The sequence below is a fragment of the Leptopilina heterotoma genome, unplaced genomic scaffold, assembly GCF_015476425.1.
Source record: "Leptopilina heterotoma isolate Lh14 unplaced genomic scaffold, ASM1547642v1 Lhet_68, whole genome shotgun sequence".
NCBI classification, from domain to species: domain Eukaryota; kingdom Metazoa; phylum Arthropoda; class Insecta; order Hymenoptera; family Figitidae; genus Leptopilina; species Leptopilina heterotoma.
This window is the reverse complement of record NW_025111157.1, coordinates 5,125,329-5,150,602: the sequence shown is the minus strand read 5'-3', so window position 1 is coordinate 5,150,602 and position 25,274 is coordinate 5,125,329. Positions and strand designations below refer to the sequence as shown.

Below are 25,274 nucleotides of genomic sequence, written 5' to 3'. Positions count from 1 at the left end.
ACATCATAGAAACGGGGAGAATTAATTGGCTGTCAATATTTTGGACTGGCGTTTCTGCAGTCATGTGATTTGGTCTTAATAAATCTCTCTCTACAGTTGCCCAACCCTGATTTTAACCGTTTGTCTTTTGAAAGCTTTTAAAAAACACGCCATGTATCCGTTATAGTGTCAGAGAGTGTGAATACAGTGTAAAAAAGCAGTCAAAATTTACAAAAAGATTTATTTTGAGTGGAGAACTTAACTTTGGATAATACCTTAAATAAACTTAACTTTTAGTTGAAAAAAACTATGTTAATTTGTTAATTTGTAGGTAAGAATAATTCAATATTCGTTCAAGATTTCTCTTGACATGAAAAGAGATAATTAGTTTTTGTAATAATTGTTAATAAGTATAAATTCATGTTACAGATAATGTTATTAATTTTTATGACAATATATAAGTGGATGTGATTTTAAGGAACTAAGGATTTAAAAGTATTTCGTACATTGTATTTTGCAATACAAATAAAAATCCATTATGGATGGTTTGGACGCTCCGCAATGGACTGATTTTACTTCAAGTCCCCAGGTTAGTTATTATTTTACTTCTAAATATATTAAGGAAGAATCCGACAAATAATCAGAACAAAAGTTATTCCAATGTCATAATTTCGTATTTTAAAAAAAAAGTCAAATTTTAAATTCCTTTTGGTAGAAGCGTAAGGAATTTAATTTTCTACATTTTGAATAATTTAAAGTTATATTTGAATACAAATTATACTTTTTTGTCAATAATAAAATATTTAAGTAACAGCAAATGTTTATTGTTATTAATTTAATTATTAGGTATTTATTTAATTTATTATTATTTATTTAACAAATGTTTCTTATTGACAGAAAATTGTAATTTTTATTCAAATGCAACTAAATTCGTCGCCTTTCACCAAAACGAATTTAAAATTTAATTTGATTTTTCTTTTAAATTACGAAATTATTACATCAGATTCTTCGTTAAAAAATAACAAGTTTAATTTTTAAAAATTCAAAATATTTTAACACTGAATTTCTTTTCTCCTATTTTTAGATGTCAGACGATTTTTTTATTCGACAACATCCAGAGCATGAATTAGAATATAATGCACGTTTTAAGCAAAATCGCTTAAAATACAAAGAGAAACCACTATTTTTAACTGATGATGAGAGTGCTTTTGATACTGTTTTGGATAAAGTGCAAATTACTCCAGTAAAAGTTCTTTCACCAAATAAAAACAATAAAGATGATAAAGTGCAGAAGGAAACAACCGTTGGCAATCTTTTACTCGAGGCAATGAACAATCTTGAACTTTCAACAAAGAAAAAACGTTTAAATCAAAGTATGGCGAATTCATCGATAAATAAAACTCCACAATTGACTGATAAAAGAATTACCAGATCAATGAAGGCGAGTATGAATTTTGAGAATATTTCCCAAGAAACATCCTCGAAGGTGAAATTAAATGAATCGCAAGTAGAAACACCGCGTAAGAAGATTGTAAAAAATATTCTCAACGAAGTGTCAAAAATTGAATCTACAACAACAACAATAAAAATACAAAACGTTCAGGAACAATCGATGGAACCGCAAATAATGACTGAACCTGAAGCAGATGGTAATTTACTACCCGACATTATTGTGACATCTAATTTATCAAAAACTGATAATAAACATACTGATAATTCAAAAGAAGAGGAAACACAAACTGTAGTGGAAACTGTCATTGAAACAAAAATTTCTTATCAAACGAGTAATTTTGATGAACCAACAACTTCAAAATCAACACAAGAAATCGACGAAATTGACTCAACATTAAATGACTCAAAACTGAAACCCAGTAAATTTGTTACATCCTGGTCAAAACCGAATATGAAAAAATTCAACGATTTAAAAGAGACGAAAAAATTGACAAACCCAGCACCCAAGAAGCGTATTCAAGTGGTGGCAAATTCAATCCGAAGAAAAAGTATTCTCAAACTAAAATCCAACGATCAATATAAATCAATGGCAGAATCGGTTTCTAAATTCCAAAAAGAAACTCCAAAACGCTTCCATTCGGTCTCCACAAAAACTAACAAACCCCAAACAACAAAACAGCCAGCAATGAAAATTACACGTCCCGTCTCTCCAAATTTAACATCAAAAAATCGAATCCGACCAATTAGGGTTCAAGATAAGACACAAAATCCAACGATTAAAAAATTACACAACGGACCAATTAAGGCGGATCCAAAAGCAATTTCAATTCAACCGGCTAAATTCCAAAAACCGAAAAAAATCGAAACCTACGAATCGAAAAAGGGACATTTCTCATCAACCGAATCCCTATCATCAACATCGCAAATTCACGAAACTACAGCTTCGCACTCAAAACTCGATCATTCGGTCCAAAAGAAACTCGTCCCAACAATTGTTTCGACCGACGACGCCAAACTCGCCGTCAAAGAAGTCGAAATCGGCCACTTTGGAATACCCACCGACACGAATCATAAACCGAAAAAATTCACCCGCGCCACTCCATTTAGTTTCGAAACCCGCAACAAGGAATTACAGCAAAAGAAAGAACTCGACGCGAAAAGAAAGCAACTACAGGAATTGGAAAAAAAAGATGCGAAAGATACTAAAGAATTTCTCAAAAAGAAAATAACACCGTTAAAAAATCACCGCGAAGTATCATCAGCGAAAAAAACAACTCCTCGACCATTTAGTTTCGAACAACGGGACAAGCAGCTAATCAAAAAGAAAGAGGATCTCCTCAAAGAAACCATCGAGAAAGAAAAAAAAGTACGTGAATTTCACGCCAATCCCCTACCACAATTTCGTCCCGTCATCGTTCGTGGTAGATCCCGCGAAAATCTCCGCTCCACCGAGAAAACACCAGAGAAAAATCATCAAAAACCAACAACAATTCCAAAAGTATGTACAATTAAAAAATCCCTCTTCCCTCAAAAATTTACCAACGATCAAGAAAATCAGCCCAACGCTAAACTAACAAGAGGAATATCGAGTGAAAAATTACACCCAAATAATCAAATAAAAAAAACAGTTCTCGGTGAATTGATATTAAATACCGATAAAAGGGCACGTGAGAGAAAAGAATATGAGGATCGTGTGAGAATGAAGGAACTCCAGGAGGAGGAGATGCGTAAGAAACAAGAGGAGGAACGTTTAATTCGTGAGAAAGCGGAAATTGCCGAATTAAGGAAAATGACAGAAACAAAGGCAAGACCAGTGCCAAAATTTAAACCATTGGCCATTATAAAGTCGACAAAAATATTAACTGATCCACAAAGTCCCGCCTGGGCTTACAAGCATAAAAAATTCTAAGTACTTTTTATTTTATTTTTTGCTTTATTTTTGATATTGTTTTTTTATAAAAATTTAAAGAAAAAAAAACACTATAATATTGCATTATAAATAAAGGTTTAAATAAAATTTAATCTAATGAGAAAAAAGAAATGCAAAAAAAAAATTTTGATCGTTATTTAGTGTAATTTTTAAATAAGGTGTAATATTAAGTACTAATATAATAATTACAATATGAAAGTGTATTCACAAAATTAGGGTATTTGTCCATAAAATAAAATGTTTTTATAAATATTAATTATGAAATTATCAAACCATTTTCCTTGGGACGAAATATAAATTGTTTTATGCTTTTTGTTAGCAAAAATTATTTTTTAAAAGTTTTTTTTTCATTCAGAATTCGGATATTGAAAATAATTGATTTTTTAAATATTTTATTAACTTTTTAAATTAAATTTTGAAGAATTTTAATATTGTAAATCTGGAAAATAATTTAATACTCAAAATGTTTAATGAAAAACTTGCAAATAAAAATTAATGAAAATTATCGAAATTTAAAACTATAAGTTTTAAAATTCAATTATTTTCTATATTTTCAATTACAGATTTCCAAAAAATTCAAATATCTACAAAAAAGTAATAATTTAATTAAAAATTAATAATAATAAAGTTAAAATTTTTTTAAAAATACAATTTTGAAGAATTCTAATTGTAAATATTAAAAATAATTGAATTCTCAAAAATTTGCAGAAATCTTCAAAATTCAGTTATTTTTAATTACAGATTTAAAAAAAACAAATATTTACAAAAAATTAATAATAATTAGGTTAACATTTCTTAAAAAATACAATTTTGAAGAATTTTAATTGTAAATATTGGAAATAATTGAAATCTCAAAAATTTTAATGAAAAGTTTGCAAATAAAAATTTATTAAAATTAACTTCAAAAAATTATACTAAAATACTTTTTAAAAGAATAATTTATTAGAATTTCTTCTCTATAATTTTCAAAATTCAATTATCATCAATTATATGTTTCGAAAAAATTAAAATATCTACAAAAAAATTAATAATTACTTCAAAATTTGTTTAAAAAAAACTTTATTTTAAAGAATTTTAATTATCAATTTTGAATATAATTGAATTCTCAAAAATTTGCAAATAAAAATTAATTAAAATTATCTTCAAAAAATTATTTTAAAATACTTTTTAAAAAAGTAATTTTTTAGAATTCCATTACTAGGATATAATTTTTTAAATTCAATTATTTTCTATATTTTCAATTACATATTTTTAAAAAATTCAAATAAGTTCTCAAAAATTTGCAGAAATTTTCAAAATTCAGTTATTTTCTATATTTTCAATTACACTGTACATATTTTTCACTGTAAAAGTATTTAAATTACTTTTTAAAATTTCTTCACTAGGGTATAATTTTCAAAATTAAATTATTTTCAATATTTTCAAAAATTATATGTTTCCAATAAAATCAATTAACTGCAAAAAATTTAACTAAGTTTTAATTTATTTTGCAAATTTTCTAATTTTTTACAATTAAAAAATTTATTGACTTTTAAAAATTATTCTTAAATATTTTTAAATACCTACTTAAATATTTTAGGAACATTTTTGTTATAATTTTTTAAAATTTACTTATTCTCAATATTTTCTATTTATATTTTCAATAATTCACCTTGATAACTTTAATAAGAAATTGTAAAAAATTGATCTTTTTTATTTAAATAATTGAATTCTCGAAAAACTTTTGAAAATCTTATGAAAAATAGTTAATTTAGAAAAGAATTTTAGTTAAAAATTCCAGGAAATTATTGAATATCGGAAGAAGTACATATCGTTAAAATTGTTAAAAACAATTAAATTTCAAAAAGGTTTCAAATGAAAAGTTTTGATAATTTCAATTACTTTTGTTAAAAAATTCTAAAAAACTTAATATTTCGAAAAATTTTAGCTAAATTTTTTTTAAATTAATTTAAATTTTGAAAATGTTTATAATTTTCAACTCGGAAAGCAAAAAATGTCTCAAGTTTATATTTTTATATCATCAAAAGAAAATCTGCCCTTTTCTTAAATATCCATTTTTAATTAAATACAATTTAAAAGAAATTTTCAAAGAACAATTTAATTTTTATTATTTCTTTCTAATTACAAAAAACAAGTAAAGAATAATAATAATAATAATAATATATATAAATTTCAAAAATTTATGTATTCAGTCATATAAACAAGAACTATTCGCTCATATACAATAGATCCTCTCATACAGGAACTATCATAATCATTTATAGATAATTAATAATTATCAAATGCATGTGTTCGTTATGTATTAGCAATTAATGTAAAAACTACAAACATTTTTTTTGTATTAAAAAAAACTTTTCGAAATTTATCATAAAAAATCGGTAATTATGATTCTGCGTTACTTTAATATTTTTAGAATAAATACAATCAACTATAAAAATATTTTATAAAATGCTTACAAGAATTTTTAACACGTTTAGAATAATTTATACTCGTAAAAAATTGCAAATTTTAAGTATATACTTTAAAAAATTCTTTTTATTTTCAAAAAAGAAAAGGATCAATTTTGAAATTTCATTTTATCTATAAGAAGAGAAAAAAGGTGTTAAAATTTTTAAAATCATTTTGCACTAAGAACTTCTAATAACATTAATATTATTATTTTTTTTCGTAAAATAAGATATGAAAATATAAATATTTTCTTTGTATACGTATAAAGAAAAACGAATACAAATTTTTTTTCAATCAATTTTTAAAAAGCAAAAAAAGGGGACGACAAAAATTCACTGGAAATTTTTTAATTATGCAAGTTAAATTAATTATCGATTCCAGAGTCATGTGTATATAAATTTTTTTTCCTTTTCCTTGCTTTAATATATATATAAATGTTTATATAAATTGGTGTTTCATAATTCATGGATAAAATTATTATCACGTTATTCGTCGTTAACTTGATTTCAACTTCAACAAGATTCTATATTTTTCTTTATTAATTTTTAATGCTTTGGCATTTTACTGAGTACGTTGTCATTTTTTATATTCTAATAAAATTGTGGACTTTTTTCTTCTAAATATACGAATAACGTGTGAAACGATAAAAATTTCCTCTTATCTATAATTTACGATACAACCAGTTTATAAGTCTGTGTACATATATATTTTCTTTTTTCCATATATATATACTGAACTTGAAGTTCCATGTTTTAAATATTTTCATCAATTTTTAAAAAACAATTTTTACTGATTATTAAATTTCTTTTAAAAGAGTAGATCTTGCATTTTTCAACTTATCTAATCTTCGTTGTAAATGGGTGTTGGCAGTTTCGAGTTCCTCGACACGTCCTTGTGACTCTCGGAACTGTGAAAAAAAATTTAAATTTAAATAATTTGGCGAAAAAAGAATTTTGTTTCTTTAAATCTAAATTAAAATATTTACTTATTCAGGGTTGCCACAAAAAATTAATTTTGATTTTCCCTGACCTGTGGCAACCCTGTTATTCTTTTGTTTGTTTTCATTTACCTCTCTTTGTAGTTTTCTTTTTTCCACTTTTAATTCGTCTTCGGCTTTTTCCGATGCTTCAGCGGCTGATTTGTAACGAATCACTTGACTCTCTAGCCTGGCGACTGTCGCCTGAAGTGTCGACATATCTTGCTCGGCTTTTTGTAGTTTAAATTTATAGTCAGCGATCAATTTATTGGCCTCGCGTTGAATATCCTCTGAATCTGAAAATCCACCTGGAGGAAAAGTGAAGAAAATATTGTACAAAATATTTATTGCAGTTTCTTTATTGTTGCTATCGAAGAGTTAATTTTACCTAACATCAAACCTGCAGTTCTTTCAGGCCTCATACGATTTCGTGCCTCTTCAACTTCTAACCTTAGGTGTCGAATTTCGTCCTGCAATTCCTTTTTCTCCGACGCGAATTTTCTTAACCGGACATCTAAAATAATTACAAATTATTATTTGCAGAAAGAAAAGAGAGAAAAGAAAAAAAAGAAAAAAGAAAGAAAGAAAAGATAAAAGAGAAAGGAAAAAAGAAAGAAAGAAAAGAAAGAAAAAGAAATAAAAATGAGAAAGGAAAAAAAGAAGGAAAATAGTAAAACAGTAAAAATAGAAAAAAGAAGTAAAGAAAAACAAACCTAAAGATCCTTCTCCGGCATTCTGCAATACTTCGGCAGCTTCTGTACTAACTAAAACTCTTTTTCTTGAACGAAGACCATTTTCTCCCTCCACTTCTTCACTGTCACTTCCTTCATCCTCAACTATTACTAAACCATTTTCCTAAATGGTAAAATTTAAAAAGTATTAATCACTTTTTCAGGAGAACTTTCTCTATTAAATTCTTAACCAGCTGGAGAAATTTGGTTAAACAAATTATTTCTCATATTTACCTGAATTAATGTATCTCTTTCTATTAATTGAGCTCTACACATATCGAAATCTTCCTTCAACCTTTGACTAACGCGTTTTAAATGCTCAGCGTCACGATTCTTTTCTCTCAATTCTCTTCGCAATTGCGCAACTGTCTCCTCTAATTCTTCTAATTTATCCTTCAATAAATCCACCTGATAAGCATAAGACGATTTCTCATTGTCCAATTGTGCATTTGCGATCATTGCTTTTCGAAATTTCTCCTCAAACTCCTTCAGTTCCACCTGTAAGTGTAAGAAATTTATTAAAATTAAAAAGAAATTAAAAAAAAGTTTCCCTTCCAAGCGTAAAAAATAATTTTAAATTGCAAAGAAAGAAAAGTCCCATTTCTAAGCGTAAGAAATTACAAAGAAATAAAACTGCGTCTAAGCGTGGAAAATTATTTAAAATTAGAAAGAAAGGAAAATTTTCACTCCTATAAGCTAAAGAAAACATTTAAATTTGCAGAGGAAATTATTTAAAATTAGAAAGAAAAAAAAATAATAATATCGTTAATATAAAAAAAATTTTTATCAAATAAAGAAAATTTTTTTAATGTAACATTTTCATTACCCTGGGATCTCTACCAAGGCCAGCATCCTCCAATGAATCTTCAGATGATCTTCGACTAGACTGAAAATTATTTGAATTTGCAAGTAGACGAGATGTTCTGATTGGATCTGGCGTAACTCTCATTGCGCGATTACTGTCGGCTGTAAAATTTTTATTGACATTTAATTAAATATTAATAATTTAATTTTGACAAAATTGAATATATTAATATTCATCCATAAATAATTACAGACCTCAGATCGATTTTAAAGAGAAAAAATATATCACTTTCGACGATTAAAAAAAAAAAATTGGTTTATTTTATTGGCAGTGTTATGACAAAAATTTCTTTTTGCATTTCCCTGACATTTCATTACTTTCAAAATTCAATTATTCAAAGATTTAATAATTTCCTTAAATAAAACTATTTAAATACTTATTTATTTTTCAACAGCAATTAAGATTTTTTTAATTTAAATTTCAAACATTTAAATTTAATTTTTTTCAAAAATTTTTAAACTAAACTCGAAATCAATTATTTTTAATAATTTTCCAAAAGTTTTTCCAGAATTCAACTATTTGAATACAAAAGATCAGTTTATTTGTAATTGTAATAATTTTAATTGCAACTCTAAGATTTATTTTTAAAATTATTAACATTAATCAAATATAAATTTCAAGTTTTTAATCATTTAAAAATCCACTTATTAAGTACATAATTAATTATTATTGTTATTATTATAAGTAGTAAAATTCTTCGCAAGAATTCAATTATTTTCTAAAATTTTAATAAATCCTTCGAAAAAATTCAATTATTTTTAAGAATAGTAAAATTCTTCGCAGGAATTCAATTATTTTCAATGCAATTTTAATAAAAGTTTACAAAAGAATTTAATTTTTAAATTTGTAATAAATGTTTTTAAAATAATTCAATTACTTTCTAAAATTTTAATTAATCCGTCTAAACAATTAAATTATTTTTATAAATAGTAAAATTCTTGGCAAGAATCAAATTATTTTTATAAATAATAAAATTCTTCTCCGAAATTCAATTATTTTCAATACAATTTTAATAAAATTTAATAATCAATTTTTTAATTAGAATTATTAATAGACACGATCAATTTAAAATGTTGTTAAAAATTGTAATATTATTTCTAAAAAATTAGATTTTAAAAAAAATTTTTAATGTAATTGTTTTTTGGAGATTTTTGAATCCTAGGAAATATGTAATTGAAAATATTGAAAATAATTGAATTTCAAAAAGTTTTAATGAAAGGATTCCAAGAATAACTTTTTATAAAAAAAATTTTTAATAAGTATCCTTTTTTTAAGTTAATTTTCATTTTTTTCATTAAAATATTTGAGAATTCAATTATTTTGAAAATTTACAATTAAAATTTCTCAAAACTTGATTTTTAAAATTTCTAATAAACTACTTGAAAAAAATCAATTATTTTAAATAAAATTTTATAGAATTTCAATTATTTAAAAACTTTAAAAAAAAATAACTTCAATTCTTTAAAAAAAATTTCAGAAGTTTAATTATTTGAGAAAAATTATTATAAAATAAATTTCGTAATATTTTGTTGTAATATTTAAAAATAAAATTAAAAAACTCGCTATTTTTTTCAAAAATTTAATGAAATAAGTTGCTTTTTCGGTAAATAGTCGAAAAATGCCCAAAAAATTCGTACTTCCCAAGGCCTGTAATTAATTTTACTTAATACTTGTATAAGGTGTACAATCAATACCTGTACACATGTCGTAGACACGATCTGCGTTTTCCTCAGCTTCCTTTTGCTGTCTCTCCAATTCACGCATTCGAATTTCTCTAGCTTCGGCTCTCGCTTGTCGTCTAGCTGCCAATCTCGCTTCTGCCTGTAATTAATTATTCATTTAATTATTATGAATTATTAATTTAATACTAAATTTTCGTTCAAATCAAACAAATATTTAAAATAAGCCAATCAACCAATTTAATTCTAAGATTCAAAACAAATTTTAACAAATAAAAAAATTAAAACAAAATTTATAAACATTCAGGTACAAATACAAAAGAGACAAGACAACAAAAAAAGCGAGAAAACACAAACATTCGAGAACAAAAAAATGATTCGAGAACAAAAACATGATTCAAGAACAAAAAAAATACTTCGAGGACAAAAAAAAAAAATTGGGAAGTTTAATGGCAAATTACCGATTTTAAGAAAATAATCTTTGTTTAGTAAAAAGTTTAAAGAAAGAGAAGAAAAAAAGGAGAAAAGTTAAAAAAAACTAGTCATACCTCTTTGGCAATTTGATCTAAAGCTTGATCTTCAGCAGAATGCCTTGTGGCAGTTCGTCTTCGTCCAGCTACCGATGACTCCATAATTTTCTTTTCTTTTATATATTTATTTTTCTATTATTTTTCTTAATTTACAATTAATGTTGCAATTGATATAAAAACCCAAGATTTGGTCACATCACCTCTAAATAAGTTTTTCACCACATCAACAGTCAACAGCAATATATTTCCAATTTTCCAATTTTGCTGCGTGGTGAATAGAATTGTTTAGTGAAGAAGCATGAAACTTTTTTCAAGGTAAATATATACATGTCACAGTGCAATTATAATCAGACTAATTAACGATAAACGTTTTTAAAATAAATTGATAATATTTTCTCCACATAAATAATTCTGCGATCTAAGTATATAATTATTTCCATTTTATTTTCGTTCGTATTTCGAAAAATTAAACTGCGACAAATGTCACACATTTCCGATGATAAATTTAACTAATTGTTTTTTGGAGTTGATTTTCTGATTATGGGTTTTTTCAGGGTAAGTATACGATGAGACCTCTGACGGAAATGTCATAGATTTCTTGTATATGGACTTTGAACAGCTCATGCAGGCAAAAATGGTTATATACCTTTTTTGAAAATACAGTTAAAAATGATGAGAAAGATAGAAAATTAATTGTTTTACCCATTGGATTCTTGATATAATTTTACATCATAAATATTCAAGTTTAAATAATAATTATAAACTTTGTTTTTAATAAAAAAATGTACGCAAAATAGACAAGAATTTGTTTTTTTTTAACCATATAATTACAGAGAAAAGAAAGAAGGTATTTTTAAAATTACCTATAATGCCTTATATAGACATTGCGAAATGACTGTAAGAAAATTTATTGACAATTCGAAATATTGCAGCTAGTGAGTACCTAGAGTGTTGTATATGAATAGATATATGAATAGTATAAAGAAAAAAACATATACGTGTAACTTTACACATAAAACAATCAGCAAAAAAAAAAACGACACATTGCACCTATGGTCATACACCCACCGCATGAGACATATACACAAAAGAGACGATGTACAAATATCTGTGACATAGTAAACTTGTTTTGTTGTTTTAATTTTTTTTTTCCTCTTTTTTCTAAATGTAAATTTAAATACTAGAAAATTATTTACTTACAGGTGTGTTATTCTCTGTAACTGATGAACGAGTGCATGATACTTTTTTTGTCGACTTCCAAACGTAAAAATAAACTTTCAGACACTACTATAAATATAATTGATGGAAATCGGATGATGACTTCTTCTTCTTCTACGGACCATCTGCAAATCGAATGTGATTTTGCACAAAATTTCCACAGTACTATCCCTTTTTATTGTCGGTTTATTTCAATACGATTATTATCAGTTTGTAGATAAAGTTTTTTAAAAAAATGTTTATAGGTATATTGAATTATCTAACAAATGCAGATAAAAAACCAAGTGCAGAACACCTTTCGGCGCTGCGAACACGAGTACATCTCTATACTCTGCACACATAGACATTCTACACACGGAAGTTTCTATGCGTCACCTTGTGGCCATTCACTCGTATTACGAAGTTGGAAGTACGAAAAGAGTGTGAACCAAGTTTGTCGAATTAAGCCTGTATCATTTTCTAAAAATGCGACGAAAATTACAGTAAATGTGTGAGTAAAATACATCTTATTACCTGAGGTACGTACCCAACCCTGTTAAAAAAAACCAATTTTTATGTTGGTAAGAACGGTTGGTAAGACAGGTATTTTGGAGTTTTTTCCTAAACAGATGGCGCTACTTTTGTGGCGGGAAAATTAAATTTTGAAAAGAGTTAATAATAAATTATTATTATTTATTATTAAATAGCAAAAAATAAAATAAAAAAATTGATATATAGTCAATTTAATTATTGATTATAATTCTATAAATTAAATATTATAAAGAAAATAAGAATTTCATGAATTATTAATTTTTAACTATTTTTCAGATTTTTCAGGTTATTTTTTACTTTACTATTTTTAACAGACGACAGACTATTTTTTCTCACAGATTTACAAGTGAAAAATAGTCGAAAATTATTTTCGTCCCTTTTCCAAAATAAGGGAAATCATTCGTTCGAAAATAATCGACAATGACGCGTGTGCAATCAACTTTCAATTCCCTTCTCTAATAGTTATTGTCATTTTCGAATTTTAATCGATACCGAAAAAGGACATTTTATACACATTAATTTCGAATTCTGCGCCAGAGAATATCGACCGCAAAATTTTATTGAAGAGAAAGCAACAGACGGTTCGTGAATGCGCGCGAGTTTAGTTCCAATTTCACGACAATTCACCAGACGAGCGAAATTATTACGAAAGTACTGTTTCAATTTAAACATTGTTATTGTTAACCGGTTCTTTTTTTGTTAGGAAAAAAACCGAAACATTTCCTTTTGTGTCCTTGTGCTTTCAATATAAAAAAAGACAATACTGTCAGTTTTTTAAAAACAAAAAATTTCCTAAATTTGTCAATACCTACATTTAAAGAACAAGTGGTTTTTTCGCCTCAGAATACGAGATTACAACAACGAAATATTATCGAATCTGCGCATGATAGAGTAACCTTATCATCCGTCCAAAGTCTTAATCAAAATTATATTTGATAAAGAAAAAAAAACAAATAACCGGCGAGATATTCGTATAAGTAATTTCCATTCACTCGCACTTTACAAAATTCGAACGTGTGAATTTTTCTTGTTGAGAAAAATTGAAAAAACAAAAACAGAAAAATGCCGACTTCAATTTTAATACAACATGTAAATACGGGAATTTTGACTGCTTGTCTCGTTGGATCGGCACTCTCCTATTACGCATATCATGTGGAAACTGCTAAAGAATTGGATAAATCGTACAAGCCCTTTTGTGACATCAGCGAACACGTCAGCTGTACGAAAGCATTTATGTCAGAGTATGTGTCACATTTATTCTTATGTATATATGAGAAATTGATTTATGCATTTTTCCAAACTAGTTTATAATCATTTCAAGGCTTTCAGGCATTTAATTAATAATTTAATTATAAGTTATTCTTGTAAAATCTACTCCAATTTTGTTAAATTATTTTTTAACGTTATTATAATGTTATTTTATATTAGAAACTTAATTATGTATTGAAATTGTATTTTCTATTTTTGTTGCTTACAATTTATAATTATTACCTTTTTAGTTAATGATTATATTTTTTTATATTAAAACTTAATTATTGAAATTGTATTTTGTTTTTTTAACAATTTTCAATTATTACACTTTTAGATAATAATTATATATTTTTATCGTATTTTCTATTTTTTTAGCAATTTACAATTATCATTCTTTTAGTTAATAATAATTATATTTTTGACAGTAAAACCTAATTATTAAAATCGTAATTTCTCTTTTTTTAACAATTTACAATTCTTACTCTTTTAGTTAATGAGAATTATATTTTTGACATTAAAACCTAATTATTGAAATTGTTTTCTATTCCTTTGTTTGCATTTTACATTTATTACATTTTTAGTTAATAATAATTGTAATTTTTATTTATTAAAGCTTAATTATTGAAATTGTATTTACTATTTTTTTGACAATTTACAATTATTACTTTTGTAAATAATAATTATATTGTTATCATTAAAACTTAATTATTGAAATTGTATATTCTATTTTTTTTTTTTTGCGTACAATTTACAGTTATTACCTTTTTAGTTAATATTTTTATTGTTTGATATCAAAACTTAATTACTGAAATCGTATATTCTCTTTTTTAACAATTTAAAATTTTTACGATTTTACTTAATAATAATTATATTTTTCACATTAAAAGCTAATTATTAAAATCATATTTTCTCTTTTTTTTACAATTTACAATTCTTACTCTTCTAGTCAATGAAAATTTATTTTTGACATTAAAATCTAATTATTGAAATTGTTTTCTATTTTTCCGATTGCATTTTACATTTATTACTTTTTTAGTTAATTCAAATAATAATTGTAATTTTTATTCAATAAATCTTAATTATTGAAATTGTATTTTTTATTTTTTTTTACCAATTTACAATTATTACTCTTTTAATTAATAATTATATTTTTAACATTAAAACCTAATCATTGAAATCGTATTTTCTATTTTGTTATCAATTTTCAATTATTATTACTGTTTTAGTTAATTATATTTATATTTTTTATATCAAAACTTAATTATTGAAATCGTATTTTCTCTTTTTTTTTAACAATTTACCATTTTTATGATTTTAGTTAATAATAATACTTAATAATTATTTTTTACAATTTTAATTGCAATATTTAAAACTTTAATATTAGATTATTTCTTTTCTTTATAACAATAAACAGAAAAATTAATTTTTATCTATTAAATTCGTTATTTTTATTTATTATTTTTTTAATTTAAAATTTTTTTTTTGTTAGGTATTCGACTATTATTTTTTTTTATTAAAAATTTAAATTTGATTTGCAAAACAATTTGGAATTTTACTACTGTAAATTGTTTGATTTTACGATAAAGTAAAATTATTATTTTTATCATTTATCAGTTACAAAAATAGAATTTCATTGCGCAGGTTGTGACACACTTGTTTTTAACCCGAATATTATTTCTCAGTTAAAATAAGGTATTTTTCTTTACCTTCTTCTTCAGAATTGTAAATTAAATTAAATTACAAATCGTCGAATTATAAATAATCCTAAGATTATTATAATTATGGTTAATTAATTTATGAAAATAATTAATTAACTTATAAGTAAAAATTAATTAATATAACAATAAAATCCACTTATTAATTTCTTTTTTTTAGATACGGAAAAGGATTTGGATTGGTTCCCGAAGATTCGGTATTGCATGTTCCAAACAGTATTTTCGGCGTTCTGTTTTACACCCTAATCGCCATATTAAGTAAGTAATTGCAAATTTTATAATTACAATTTTTATAAAATTTGAATTAATAGAAATTATTTTTAAAAAGTACAATACAATTTTTAAATTTAATATTCGAAAATTGAAAAATTCCTTCTTTTCCATAAACCGAATATTAATAATTGTTTTTGTAAAAAAAACTTACTTTAAATACAATTTCAACAATTATTTTTTAATAATAAAAAAATTATTATTTTCTCTAAAAACGATATTTTCTCCAAAAAATTATCATTTTATCTATAAAAAAATATTTCCTCCAAAAAATTATCATTTTCTCTCTAAAAAAAAAATTTCTTTATTCTTTTTCACAGGTTTTTTCAATCGACAACCATACACAGGAATATCAGTTGTTTTGGGATTATTCTCAAATCTCAGCTCAGTCTATCTCTCTTTAATTTTATACTGGTTAAATGATATTTGTCTTGTTTGCATTTGCACCTACATTGTAAATCTTGCAATTGTACTATTGACATTTAAAAAGATACATATCTGTTCGGCGGAAATTGCGAAACGAGAAAAAACGAAAAGAAACGCTTCAACGACAGAAAAATCGAAAAAACATTCAGACTAAATTTTCCATTATATATATTTTTATATATATATTTTTTTTATTATTTATAATCAATTCGATTCTATAAAGAGTTTTGTCGATTTTTTTTAATTTTTGAATCCAAGAAGAAATAATTATAACTAATATATAAATATATATTTTACCTCAAAGTTCTCTGCGAGACTCAAGATGTAAATAAAATAATTATTTCGTGAAAAAAAATACTACAGTGAAATTATTTTCGAAAAATTACTTCTATATTTATAAAAAGAAAAAAAACATTATTGTACATTGTATAAAAAACAATTATTTTAGTAACGAAAAATAATTATTTTAGTAAATGGAAAATAATTATTTGAGATGATAATTATTTTACACGTTGAAAGAAGAAATTATCGACTAACTTATTAATTTACAACTGAAAGTAAATTGCTGTTGACTATTTTATTATTTTACATATTATTAAAATATTAAAACTAGAATAAAACAATTATTTAAAGGGAATACCTATGCATTTTGTATATGGAACAAAAAATTTGTAGGAACAAAAATAACTCAGGAGAGACGGTATTATACAAATATAGAAAATTCTACCTGAGGAATTATGATATCAAAAACCCGTGTGAGATTTTATTTTTCAATATATTTTTTTTTTAATTAACTTGAAAATGTACAACGCTGATTAACAAGAATCTTTAAATATGGCCTCTGTTTAATAAAAACTTTTAAACGAAAATAAATAAAACTAAAAAATTATGTTTTCTTCCTTTTCTTTCTTTTCAACATTCTTTTTTTCAAAACGACGAATCGAACATTTAAATTTCCTTTCTTTATTCCTATTTTCAAACTTATTCTTTAATTTCTAAATTTTGTTTTAAATATTTCTCAAATTCCAAATTGTTTAATTTTTTTTCTATTCTTTTTAAAAATTTTTCTTTTCTTTTTTTTATTTTTAATTCTATAATTAAATTTTTAATTTCTTTATGTGAAAAAATGTCTTCATTTGACAGATAATTTTTAGACAAGACTGCAAAACTATTTGTAAATTTTTCGCAATAAAATTTAATTTTAATACTTAAAAAGTTCGTATACGGTAAATTTTAATTTTTCTTTTCTTTTTGGAATAATAATTAAAAATCCTGTTTTAGATCCCTGTTACTGCGACTTATACTTGCTAGAATTCCGGGACTTTTCAAAGGAGGAGTTTCGTCTAACCGATTTAATTGTGAATTGGATTTATAATGAGTGCTGGGCGAATAACGATCGGAATAATTTCTGTTTGCTTCGACATTGAATGATTTACTGCGTGAGAGAGACGATTTATAAGTTCTGTCCGGCTTTGTTGGACCTTGAAGAAGTGTTTGAACTGGTTTTGCATGACCCACATTGTTCTTAAAATGAATATTAATCATACTTCCGTATCTTTGATTATTACCCAATTTGGATGACAGCAAACTTCCAAATTTTGACTCATTTCCATTTCTAATCTCATAATGATTTCCATTTCTTGTCTCAAAATGATTTCCATTCCTCGTCTCAAAATGATTATTTCCATTTCTCATTTCCAAATGATTATTTCCATTTCTCGTCTCTAAATGATTATTTCCACTTCTAATCTCATTCAAATAATTCCCACCTCTAATTTCAATTAAATGATTTCCATTACGAATTCCATTAAATTCATTAGAATGATTTCCATTACGTGAATCATTGACTTGATTCTTTGTAATTCTGGATTCATTGAGATGATTCCTGGATATTTGTCGCCTACGCTCCGAATGTCCGGAAGTGTGAAGCTTCCTGGGTAAAGTTTGAGTACTGCGAAAATGTTCTTCCCTCTCATATTCACTGGATAAACGACTGGCGGATTTGCTAAAGCGGCCCAAAGAATTTGACTCGACACTGAAATTTATGAATTGTACTTTCGGATACGACTTTTTTTTTGTTTGGAAAATTTCGTAGCAATGATTAATCAGCGTTTGTTTTTTTTTTAGAGAAAAAAGATATAAAAAAGATGAGTCAAGTTTTTGATTCTACTAATACGTGAGGCTTACTCGAAAATAAACGAGGTTCTATTTCAGTCGCTCGTTTTCAGGCAGAAAAGGCTCAATGTCACTGGATCTCTTTCGAAGCGAAGGCCCTCGATCTAACACCAAACAAAACCAAATCACCATAGTTTATCCAAAAAAAATACTACGAAATTTCAACATGCTGGTTAATTGCCAAAGCGATGATTGTTATCCATATTAATTCTAAATTATTTTCTTTTTCTTTTAATTTTCTTTACTTCTTTGAATGTTAATGGTTCACTTTTTGAAATTGAATTCCAAATATTTGTCAATTTTTTCTTTTTGAAATACTTTTTGAATACTGCTTTAATAATTTTTTACAACACTTGCAAAAAAAAATCGAAAAAGAAAATTGTAAATTAAAAATACAAGAAAATTCCATATCCAAATTCGAAAAATAAAATTTAAAATTAAAAACACAAACAAGAGAATTTTTAATTCGAAAAAGAATATTGATAATTAACACGAAAGTTGTTTGCTTTTTTGTTTCCTAAAACTTTTTAAATAATTTTTCTTTTCAAATATTTTCAATTTTAAAAATAATGTATTAAAAATCATTGAATTCTTGCAAAGGATTTTGTCAAAAAATTTGAGAATAATTGAATTCCTTCGCAGAATTTTATTATTTATGAAAATAATTGAATTCTCGCGAAGAATTTTATTATTTAAAAATCCTAATTAAATTCTTTTGAAGAATTTCTTTGAATCTCTTTGAAATATAATGGAGTTTCTTTGACAATAATTTAATTCTTTCAAAATTTTTCTCTAATTTACTGAATATAATAGAAAATAATTGAATTAACCAAAGAATTTTTTTCAATTTTTTAAAACAATCGTGTCTGTTAATAATTATAGTTAAAAATTTGATTATTAAAGTTTATTAAAATTGTATTGAAAATAATTGAATTTCGGAGAAGAATTTTATTATTTATAAAAATAATTTGATTCTTGCCAAGAATTTTACTATTTATAAAAATAATTTAATTGTTTCGACGGATTAATTAAAATTTTAGAAAGTAATTGAATTTTTTTAAAGAATTTTACTATGTATTTATAAAAATAATTGAATTGTTTGAAAGAATTTATTAAAATTTTAGAAAAAATTGAAGTCTTTAGTGAAATTTTATTGAAACTAATTGAATTTTAGCAAAGATTTTACTATTTGAAAAAAATAATTGAATTGTTTCGACGGATTTATTAAAATTCTTAAAAATAATTAAATTATTGCGAAGATTTTACTATTTAAAATTTAAAATTTTAGAAAAAAATTGAATTCTTTAGTGAAATTAATTGAAATAATTGAATTGTTTCGAAGGATTCATTAAAAATTTTTTAAATAATTGAATTTTTGCGAAGATTTTACTATTTAAAAAAATAATTGAATTGTTCCGAAGTATTTATTATAATTGTAGAAAACATTTGAATTTTTTAAAGAATTTTAATATTTATTTTACTATTTATAAAAATAATTTAATTGTTTCAAAGAATTTATTAAAATTTTAGAAAAAATTGAATTCTTTAGTGAACTTTTATTGAAATTAACTGAATTTCTGCAAAGATTTATTAAAATTTTAGAAAAAAATTGAATTCTTTTGTAAAATTTTTTAAAAATTTTGTTGAATATAATTGAATTTTTGCAGAAATTTCTTCAAAAATTATTATTTTTAAATAAAAAAGTTTTGTATATTGGATAATTATAATTTTTACAATGAAGCAACAAATTTTTTTTGCAGTATTTTCAAAAAATTCAAAAAGCTGAATCAAAAAGTATACTTTTTCCAAAAAAATTATTTGATAAAAATGCAAAAGAAAATTGAAATTCAACCCTTATTTTCTTATCAAACAAATAATTTTCGTTTCAGAGAAAACAATCCAAAGAAGAATTAAATGTTTAAATTGAAAAAACATTAATCAATTAAGAGTTTTGGGAAAAAAGAATGAGTTTACACTTTCTAATGAACAAGTATACGACATGTAAACATATAAAAATCAGAGAAAAGATCTAAAAGGCTTCATTCATTCTTTCTTCCCACGAATACTATATTTTTTGTATGAACCTCGAATATTAATCTCAACTCGTTATCTTTAAAACTTTCTCGAGATTTAATTATGGAGAAATATATAAAATGACTGCCCTCTAAAAAGATAAACACTACTCACTTTGATTATTTTTGAATTTCCGCATTTCTTACACAGACAAGAGAAGAAAAAAATAGATAAAAAAAATTCATTTCGGAAATTAAATGAATTTTTGATATGAGAAGCAAACAGGAAAAAACGAATTTTTTGAATAAAGAGAAATAAAAATGACGATTGACAAAAAGAGAGATAGAGAGAGGTAGAGAGAGAGCAAAAAATGTTAGTTAAAAAACCAAATGAATAAAAATTGCCCTTGAACAAAATAGAAATAAAAATTCTTACCTGTATTCAGTCTCAATTCCCGATTTTCCCGATGTTCGATGTCTTCCATGTGGTTTTGAATTTTCGTATCCCTTCTCCTTCCCATAAATACTTCCTCCGAAGGGATCTTCGCCTAAATAATACCTTTAGGCAGACCATTATTAATTAATTAATTAACTATTAAATAAAGTAAATATTACAAAAATAAAAAAAAGAGTGAAATCAAAAACCAACCTTTGAACAGGAGGTACAGATTCATTTCGATGCCATTGTTCCTTGGAATTATAGTCATGCATTTTTGTGGTTTTAATATTGTGAGAGACTGGTGTATTATTTCTCGGCGAACGTGGAGGCCTCTCAGGTGGTTTATCATCCAAATCATAATCCGGACCAAGGGGAATATTCTTATCGACACTATTATATTGCATATAAGTTGGAGTGTCGTCCGTTTGCGTTACTTGTGACGTTGAACTTCCGCTTTTTTTGTTCTTTCTCTCACTGCTTGCCGATCGTAATTTACCAACTAATTTTCTAAAAGATTCTCCAATTTTGTATTTCGATTGTCCGGAAGCTGTAGAATTCAAATTGAAAATTAAAATTTATCGAGTGCGAGAAAAAAGTCGTCTTCTTCCTTATTAGTTTTTTTTCTACATAAATATAAAAGGAAACGGAAAAATTGAAGAAATCAAATTTTTAAGTGCTTCTTTAATTTTTCCTTTTCTATTCATTTATTTATATTTATATTTTCTATTAATTTTAGAGAGAAAAAACTAAGAAGTAAGGGAATTTATTTTTTATATTCAATAAAAATGAAAAGAAAAGTGAAGAAATTTTTGAAAAAGAAATCGAAGTTTGCTAGCAAGCGAATCTTTTTTTTCTTTTGGTAATACTAACTCTTAGAAGTTCGAGTATTTTCCTGTTCAAAGATTTTCTTATCTTTCTTTGGAGAAGTAGCTCTGGGAATTGGTGAAATCGATCGCGATCTTGGTACATATAACGTTTTCGGCTTAACTTCTGGACTTTGCCTTCGAATCTCCCGATCCATTTTCTGATTTTGTACATCTTTGTTGCGACTTTCCCAAGTTCTCTGCACCACGAGCACCGGACTCGATGTCCTATTCGTCGTCTCGTAACTGCATTTTTCCTCTGATTTCTTCTTTTTTTCGGGAAAAATTCAAGTTTGTACATAATAATAAGTTCTTATTAAATTATACACTTTTTATAAGTTCTTATTAATTTATATACTTTTTATAATTTATATACTAATAAATTCTTGTTTTCAAAATATTATCTTTTTAAAGACGAAAATATTGAATCTTCTGTATTTTAATAAATACCACAAAGTAAATTAAAGTGTAAATTAAAAAGTAAAAAATTGTCAAAATCATGATATTGAAAAAGATTTGAAGAAAATTAGGAATCAAAGATTGTATACCTGCTCACGAACTCTTCGTCGAAGAGGAGGCGATGGAGCTCCATTTCTCTGATGTTCCGAGGAATCCTGCCTCTCCTGGTGTCGTTTTGTCTCTAGTGTTCTCGAATAAGACTCAACGTGATTTCTCGTATTATCCGACGGGAAATTATCCTTTGACTTTCCGTTTATGTACTGATCCGGTGACGAGGTTTTCACGTGATTATTTTTCTCTACAATGTACAATGTAATAATTTATTAAAAAGAACTAGCAAATGTTACGCGCGCGGAACGTGATGTTCAATTTATTATTATGCAAATTACAAAATTTTTTATTTTCAAATTTTTTTTTTTTTTTTTTTTTTGCTTAGGGACTTTTGGGAAATCTGCCTACAGATACCTTGGATTCCGCACTCCAAGGTTATGTGGGGTTGGTGTGATAAAACAAAAGGAGATAAAAAAAGAAAAATAAATATATAAAATAGTAAATTTAATAAACTGGCGACCTACTGCCAGCCCGACCCACTAAAACCCGTAACCCTTCTTCTGGAGCCCTTTACCCTCCCTCGGAACTGTCGTAAGACTTTAGCCTTCGAGGGTTTATTTTCAAATTTAAATTTTTGTATAAATTCATAATCAATATTTAAAACATTCACTTATTAAGCACATATTTAATTATTATTGTTTATATTTTCAAAAATGTTAAAATAACACTTCGCAAGAATTTAATTATTTACATAAATAATAACATTCTTCGGAAGAATTCAATTATTTTTATAAATAGTAAAATACTTCGGAGGAATTCAATTATTTTTAATTCAATTTTAGTAAAATTCCTCGAAAGAATACAATTATTTTTTAAAATATTAAATAAAATTCAATTATTTTCAACAGTTTTTATAAAATTTTTAAGAAAAATTGTTATTCTATGAATGCTTTTAACCAAATTTTAATATTAAAATAATTAATTACAATTATTAGCCAAATTTGAAACAATTCAATTATTTTTTTAAATAGTAAAATCTTCGCAAAGATTCAATTATTTTAAAAATTTTTATTAAATCCTTCGAAATAATTCAATTATTTTTTTAAAATAGTAAAATCTTTGCAGAAATTCAATTAATTTAAATAAAATTTCACTAAAGAATTCAATTTTTTCTAAAATTTTAATAAATTCTTTGAAACAATTTAATTATTTTTATAAATACATAGTAAAATTCTTTAAAAAATTCAATTATTTTCTAAAATTTTAATAAATCCTTCGGAACAATTCAATTATTTTTTTAAATAGTAAAATCTTCGCAAAAATTCAATTATTTAAAAAAGTTTTAATGAATACTTCGAAACAATTTAATAATTTTTTTAAAATAGTAAAATCTTTGCAGAAATTCAATTAATTGCAATAAAAATTCACTAAAGAATTCAATTTTTTCTAAAATTTTAATAAATTCTTTGAAACAATTCAATTATTTTTATAAATTTATAGTAAAATTCTTTAATAAATTCAATTATTTTCCAAAATTTTAATAAATCCTTCGGAACAATTCAATTATTTCTATAAATAATAAAATTCCGCGATGAAATTCAATTATTCTCAAATTTTTTGTCAAAATTCTTTGCAAGAATTCTATGATTTTTAATACATTAATTTTAAAATTGAAAATATTTGAAAAGAAAAATTATTCAAAAAGTTATAAAAAACAAAAAAGCAAACTGCGAACAGATTATCGGAATACAACGATTATTAATATAGATTATTATTTTCTAAGTTTCAAAAATTATAAAAAATATCTATTTAGCATACTTTGCGAAAAAATTATAAAACTATTTATTTACTATATTTAAAAAAAAATTTCCAATTACCAGTAGTCTGATGTCTTTCAGACCATTCGCTGATTCCCTGAAAGTAACCAACTGGAGATGAGGAATCTCGACCAGAGGTACGACGTTGTGGACGACTAGAATTTGAATTTTGAAAATCACGATCTCTTGTGTTGCATGATTTCATTGTTACGTTGATGAAACTCGTGTTGGTGCCAGTGTGAATTGGAGGATCCTCATCCAGTGAGCCATGAGATGATCTCGAATCACTGCCAAAGTGACTCTCGAGCCATTTTGAAGTCTCAAATTTTCTCGCCTCGTCCTCTTCCTCCATGTCGAGGGGCTTTTTCGTCAGAGCGTCCTTCCTCGAAGCTGGAGTTCCTTCTCCCACGGAACCTTCGAGGTAAAAAGTCTTATTAAATTCCTTGTCAATCAATAATCCTATTCATTAATCCTATTTTTTTTTATTTAGTAGTTTAATAAAAAGAGAATAGAATCGTATATTTTTATTTTTTCTATTCAGTAGTTTAATAAAAAGAGAATAAAACTGTATATTTCTGTTTTTTCTACTTAGTAGTTTAAAAGGAGAATAAAAACGTACATTTCTATTTTTGCATTCAATAATTTACCAAAAGAGAATAAAATCGTGCATTTGTATTTTTTTATTAAAAATGTAGTTTTTTTTCGATTTAAAAGAGAACAACAGTAGTGTATATTTTTATTCTATATTTTTTTTATTTAATACTTTTTTCTAAAATAGCAGTTTTTTTAAAGAGTTTAATAGTTTTCGAATAGTTTTTGTTCCATTGAAAAGGAGAGCAAAAAATATATATTTCAGATTTTTTTCTGACCTTGTTTATGAAGACGATGGGTACGCATGGTGCTCGGAGGAGGAGGCCAATCTCCAATTCGTTCACCTTCTGTCGTTTCCGAGACGTAGCGCATTTCTCGTGCAATCCTTTCTCCACCTGAGACGTAATCAACAATATCCTCGTCTCTCGTTTTCACGAATCTCTGAAAGCTTTCCTTTCTAGTCTCCGAAGCATTATCCCCATTGCCTTCCTTTCCGTCTGGTACCTCGTCGTCCTTGATCTAAGGATGATATTTCACATTACTTCATTATATCATTCCCTTCTATCTATTTTACAATTTTCTATTTATTATGACAAAAAAGTCAAATTTTTTATACAAAATTCCAAAATATTTTCTACTGCAATAATATTCAAAAAATAGAAAATTACTGGAATTTTGTAATACGAGAAAAATATAAGAAATACAAGAAACTACAAAATAGAAAAGGAAAAATTTGTTAAACCCTCATGTAAATTAATTAAATATTCTACCCCCACTATAAACGGAGGGGTTTTAATTAAACTTCTATTCGAATGGAACAAAATTTACGAAAGTAGAAAAAAACGAAAAAAAAATTGCAAAGAAGA

General features: G+C 25.1%; 4 protein-coding genes across 11 annotated transcripts in view; 2 read left to right on the top strand and 2 right to left on the bottom strand.

Annotated features, from left to right (window-relative positions):
* The first annotated feature begins 121 nt into the window (after positions 1-121).
* LOC122510235 (targeting protein for Xklp2-like) lies at positions 122-3,617 on the top strand. Of its 2 annotated transcripts, none has more exons than XM_043624726.1 (3): positions 122-306; positions 409-568; positions 1,064-3,617. In XM_043624726.1, the coding sequence occupies exons 2-3, from the start codon at positions 518-520 to the stop codon at positions 3,338-3,340; spliced, it is 2,328 nt and encodes a 775-aa protein (XP_043480661.1). In that variant the 5' UTR covers positions 122-306; positions 409-517; the 3' UTR covers positions 3,341-3,617. The 2 variants fall into 2 exon arrangements, with proteins under 2 accessions (XP_043480661.1, XP_043480660.1); XM_043624725.1 differs by having other exon boundaries at positions 122-310.
* Positions 3,618-6,455: 2,838 nt separating this feature from the next.
* Positions 6,456-12,154, bottom strand: LOC122510332 (leucine-rich repeat flightless-interacting protein 2). Of its 3 annotated transcripts, none has more exons than XM_043624897.1 (9): positions 11,791-12,154; positions 10,609-10,854; positions 10,076-10,202; positions 8,343-8,482; positions 7,751-8,014; positions 7,499-7,640; positions 7,186-7,299; positions 6,879-7,093; positions 6,456-6,716 (listed from the first exon to the last, which is right to left on the bottom strand). In XM_043624897.1, exons 2-9 carry the CDS (start codon positions 10,690-10,692, stop codon positions 6,606-6,608), a joined length of 1,197 nt encoding a protein of 398 aa, XP_043480832.1. In that variant the 5' UTR covers positions 10,693-10,854; positions 11,791-12,154; the 3' UTR covers positions 6,456-6,605. The 3 variants fall into 3 exon arrangements, with proteins under 3 accessions (XP_043480832.1, XP_043480831.1, XP_043480833.1); XM_043624896.1 differs by having other exon boundaries at positions 7,174-7,299; positions 11,791-12,152; XM_043624898.1 differs by lacking the exon at positions 10,609-10,854 and having other exon boundaries at positions 7,174-7,299; positions 11,791-12,151.
* A 595-nt stretch (positions 12,155-12,749) lies between these two features.
* LOC122510351 (vitamin K epoxide reductase complex subunit 1) lies at positions 12,750-16,890 on the top strand. The gene is made up of 3 exons (XM_043624927.1): positions 12,750-13,580; positions 15,466-15,563; positions 15,896-16,890. Exons 1-3 carry the CDS (start codon positions 13,402-13,404, stop codon positions 16,153-16,155), a joined length of 537 nt encoding a protein of 178 aa, XP_043480862.1. The 5' UTR covers positions 12,750-13,401; the 3' UTR covers positions 16,156-16,890.
* The window catches only part of LOC122510350 (homeobox protein 2), a 42,863-nt gene continuing 34,162 nt past the window's right edge, over positions 16,574-25,274 (bottom strand). For 4 of the 5 annotated variants that reach the window (XM_043624926.1, XM_043624921.1, XM_043624923.1 and 1 more), the window contains 7 exons: positions 24,687-24,927; positions 23,878-24,231; positions 22,039-22,247; positions 21,498-21,759; positions 20,838-21,174; positions 20,625-20,747; positions 16,574-18,036 (listed from right to left, as the gene is read on the bottom strand). In XM_043624926.1, the coding sequence (XP_043480861.1) occupies positions 17,265-18,036; positions 20,625-20,747; positions 20,838-21,174; positions 21,498-21,759; positions 22,039-22,247; positions 23,878-24,231; positions 24,687-24,927 (2,298 nt within the window). In that variant the 3' untranslated portion in view covers positions 16,574-17,264. The remainder of the gene's footprint in view (positions 18,037-20,624; positions 20,748-20,837; positions 21,175-21,497; positions 21,760-22,038; positions 22,248-23,877; positions 24,232-24,686; positions 24,928-25,274) is intronic. The other variant, XM_043624922.1, reaches the window with a different exon arrangement.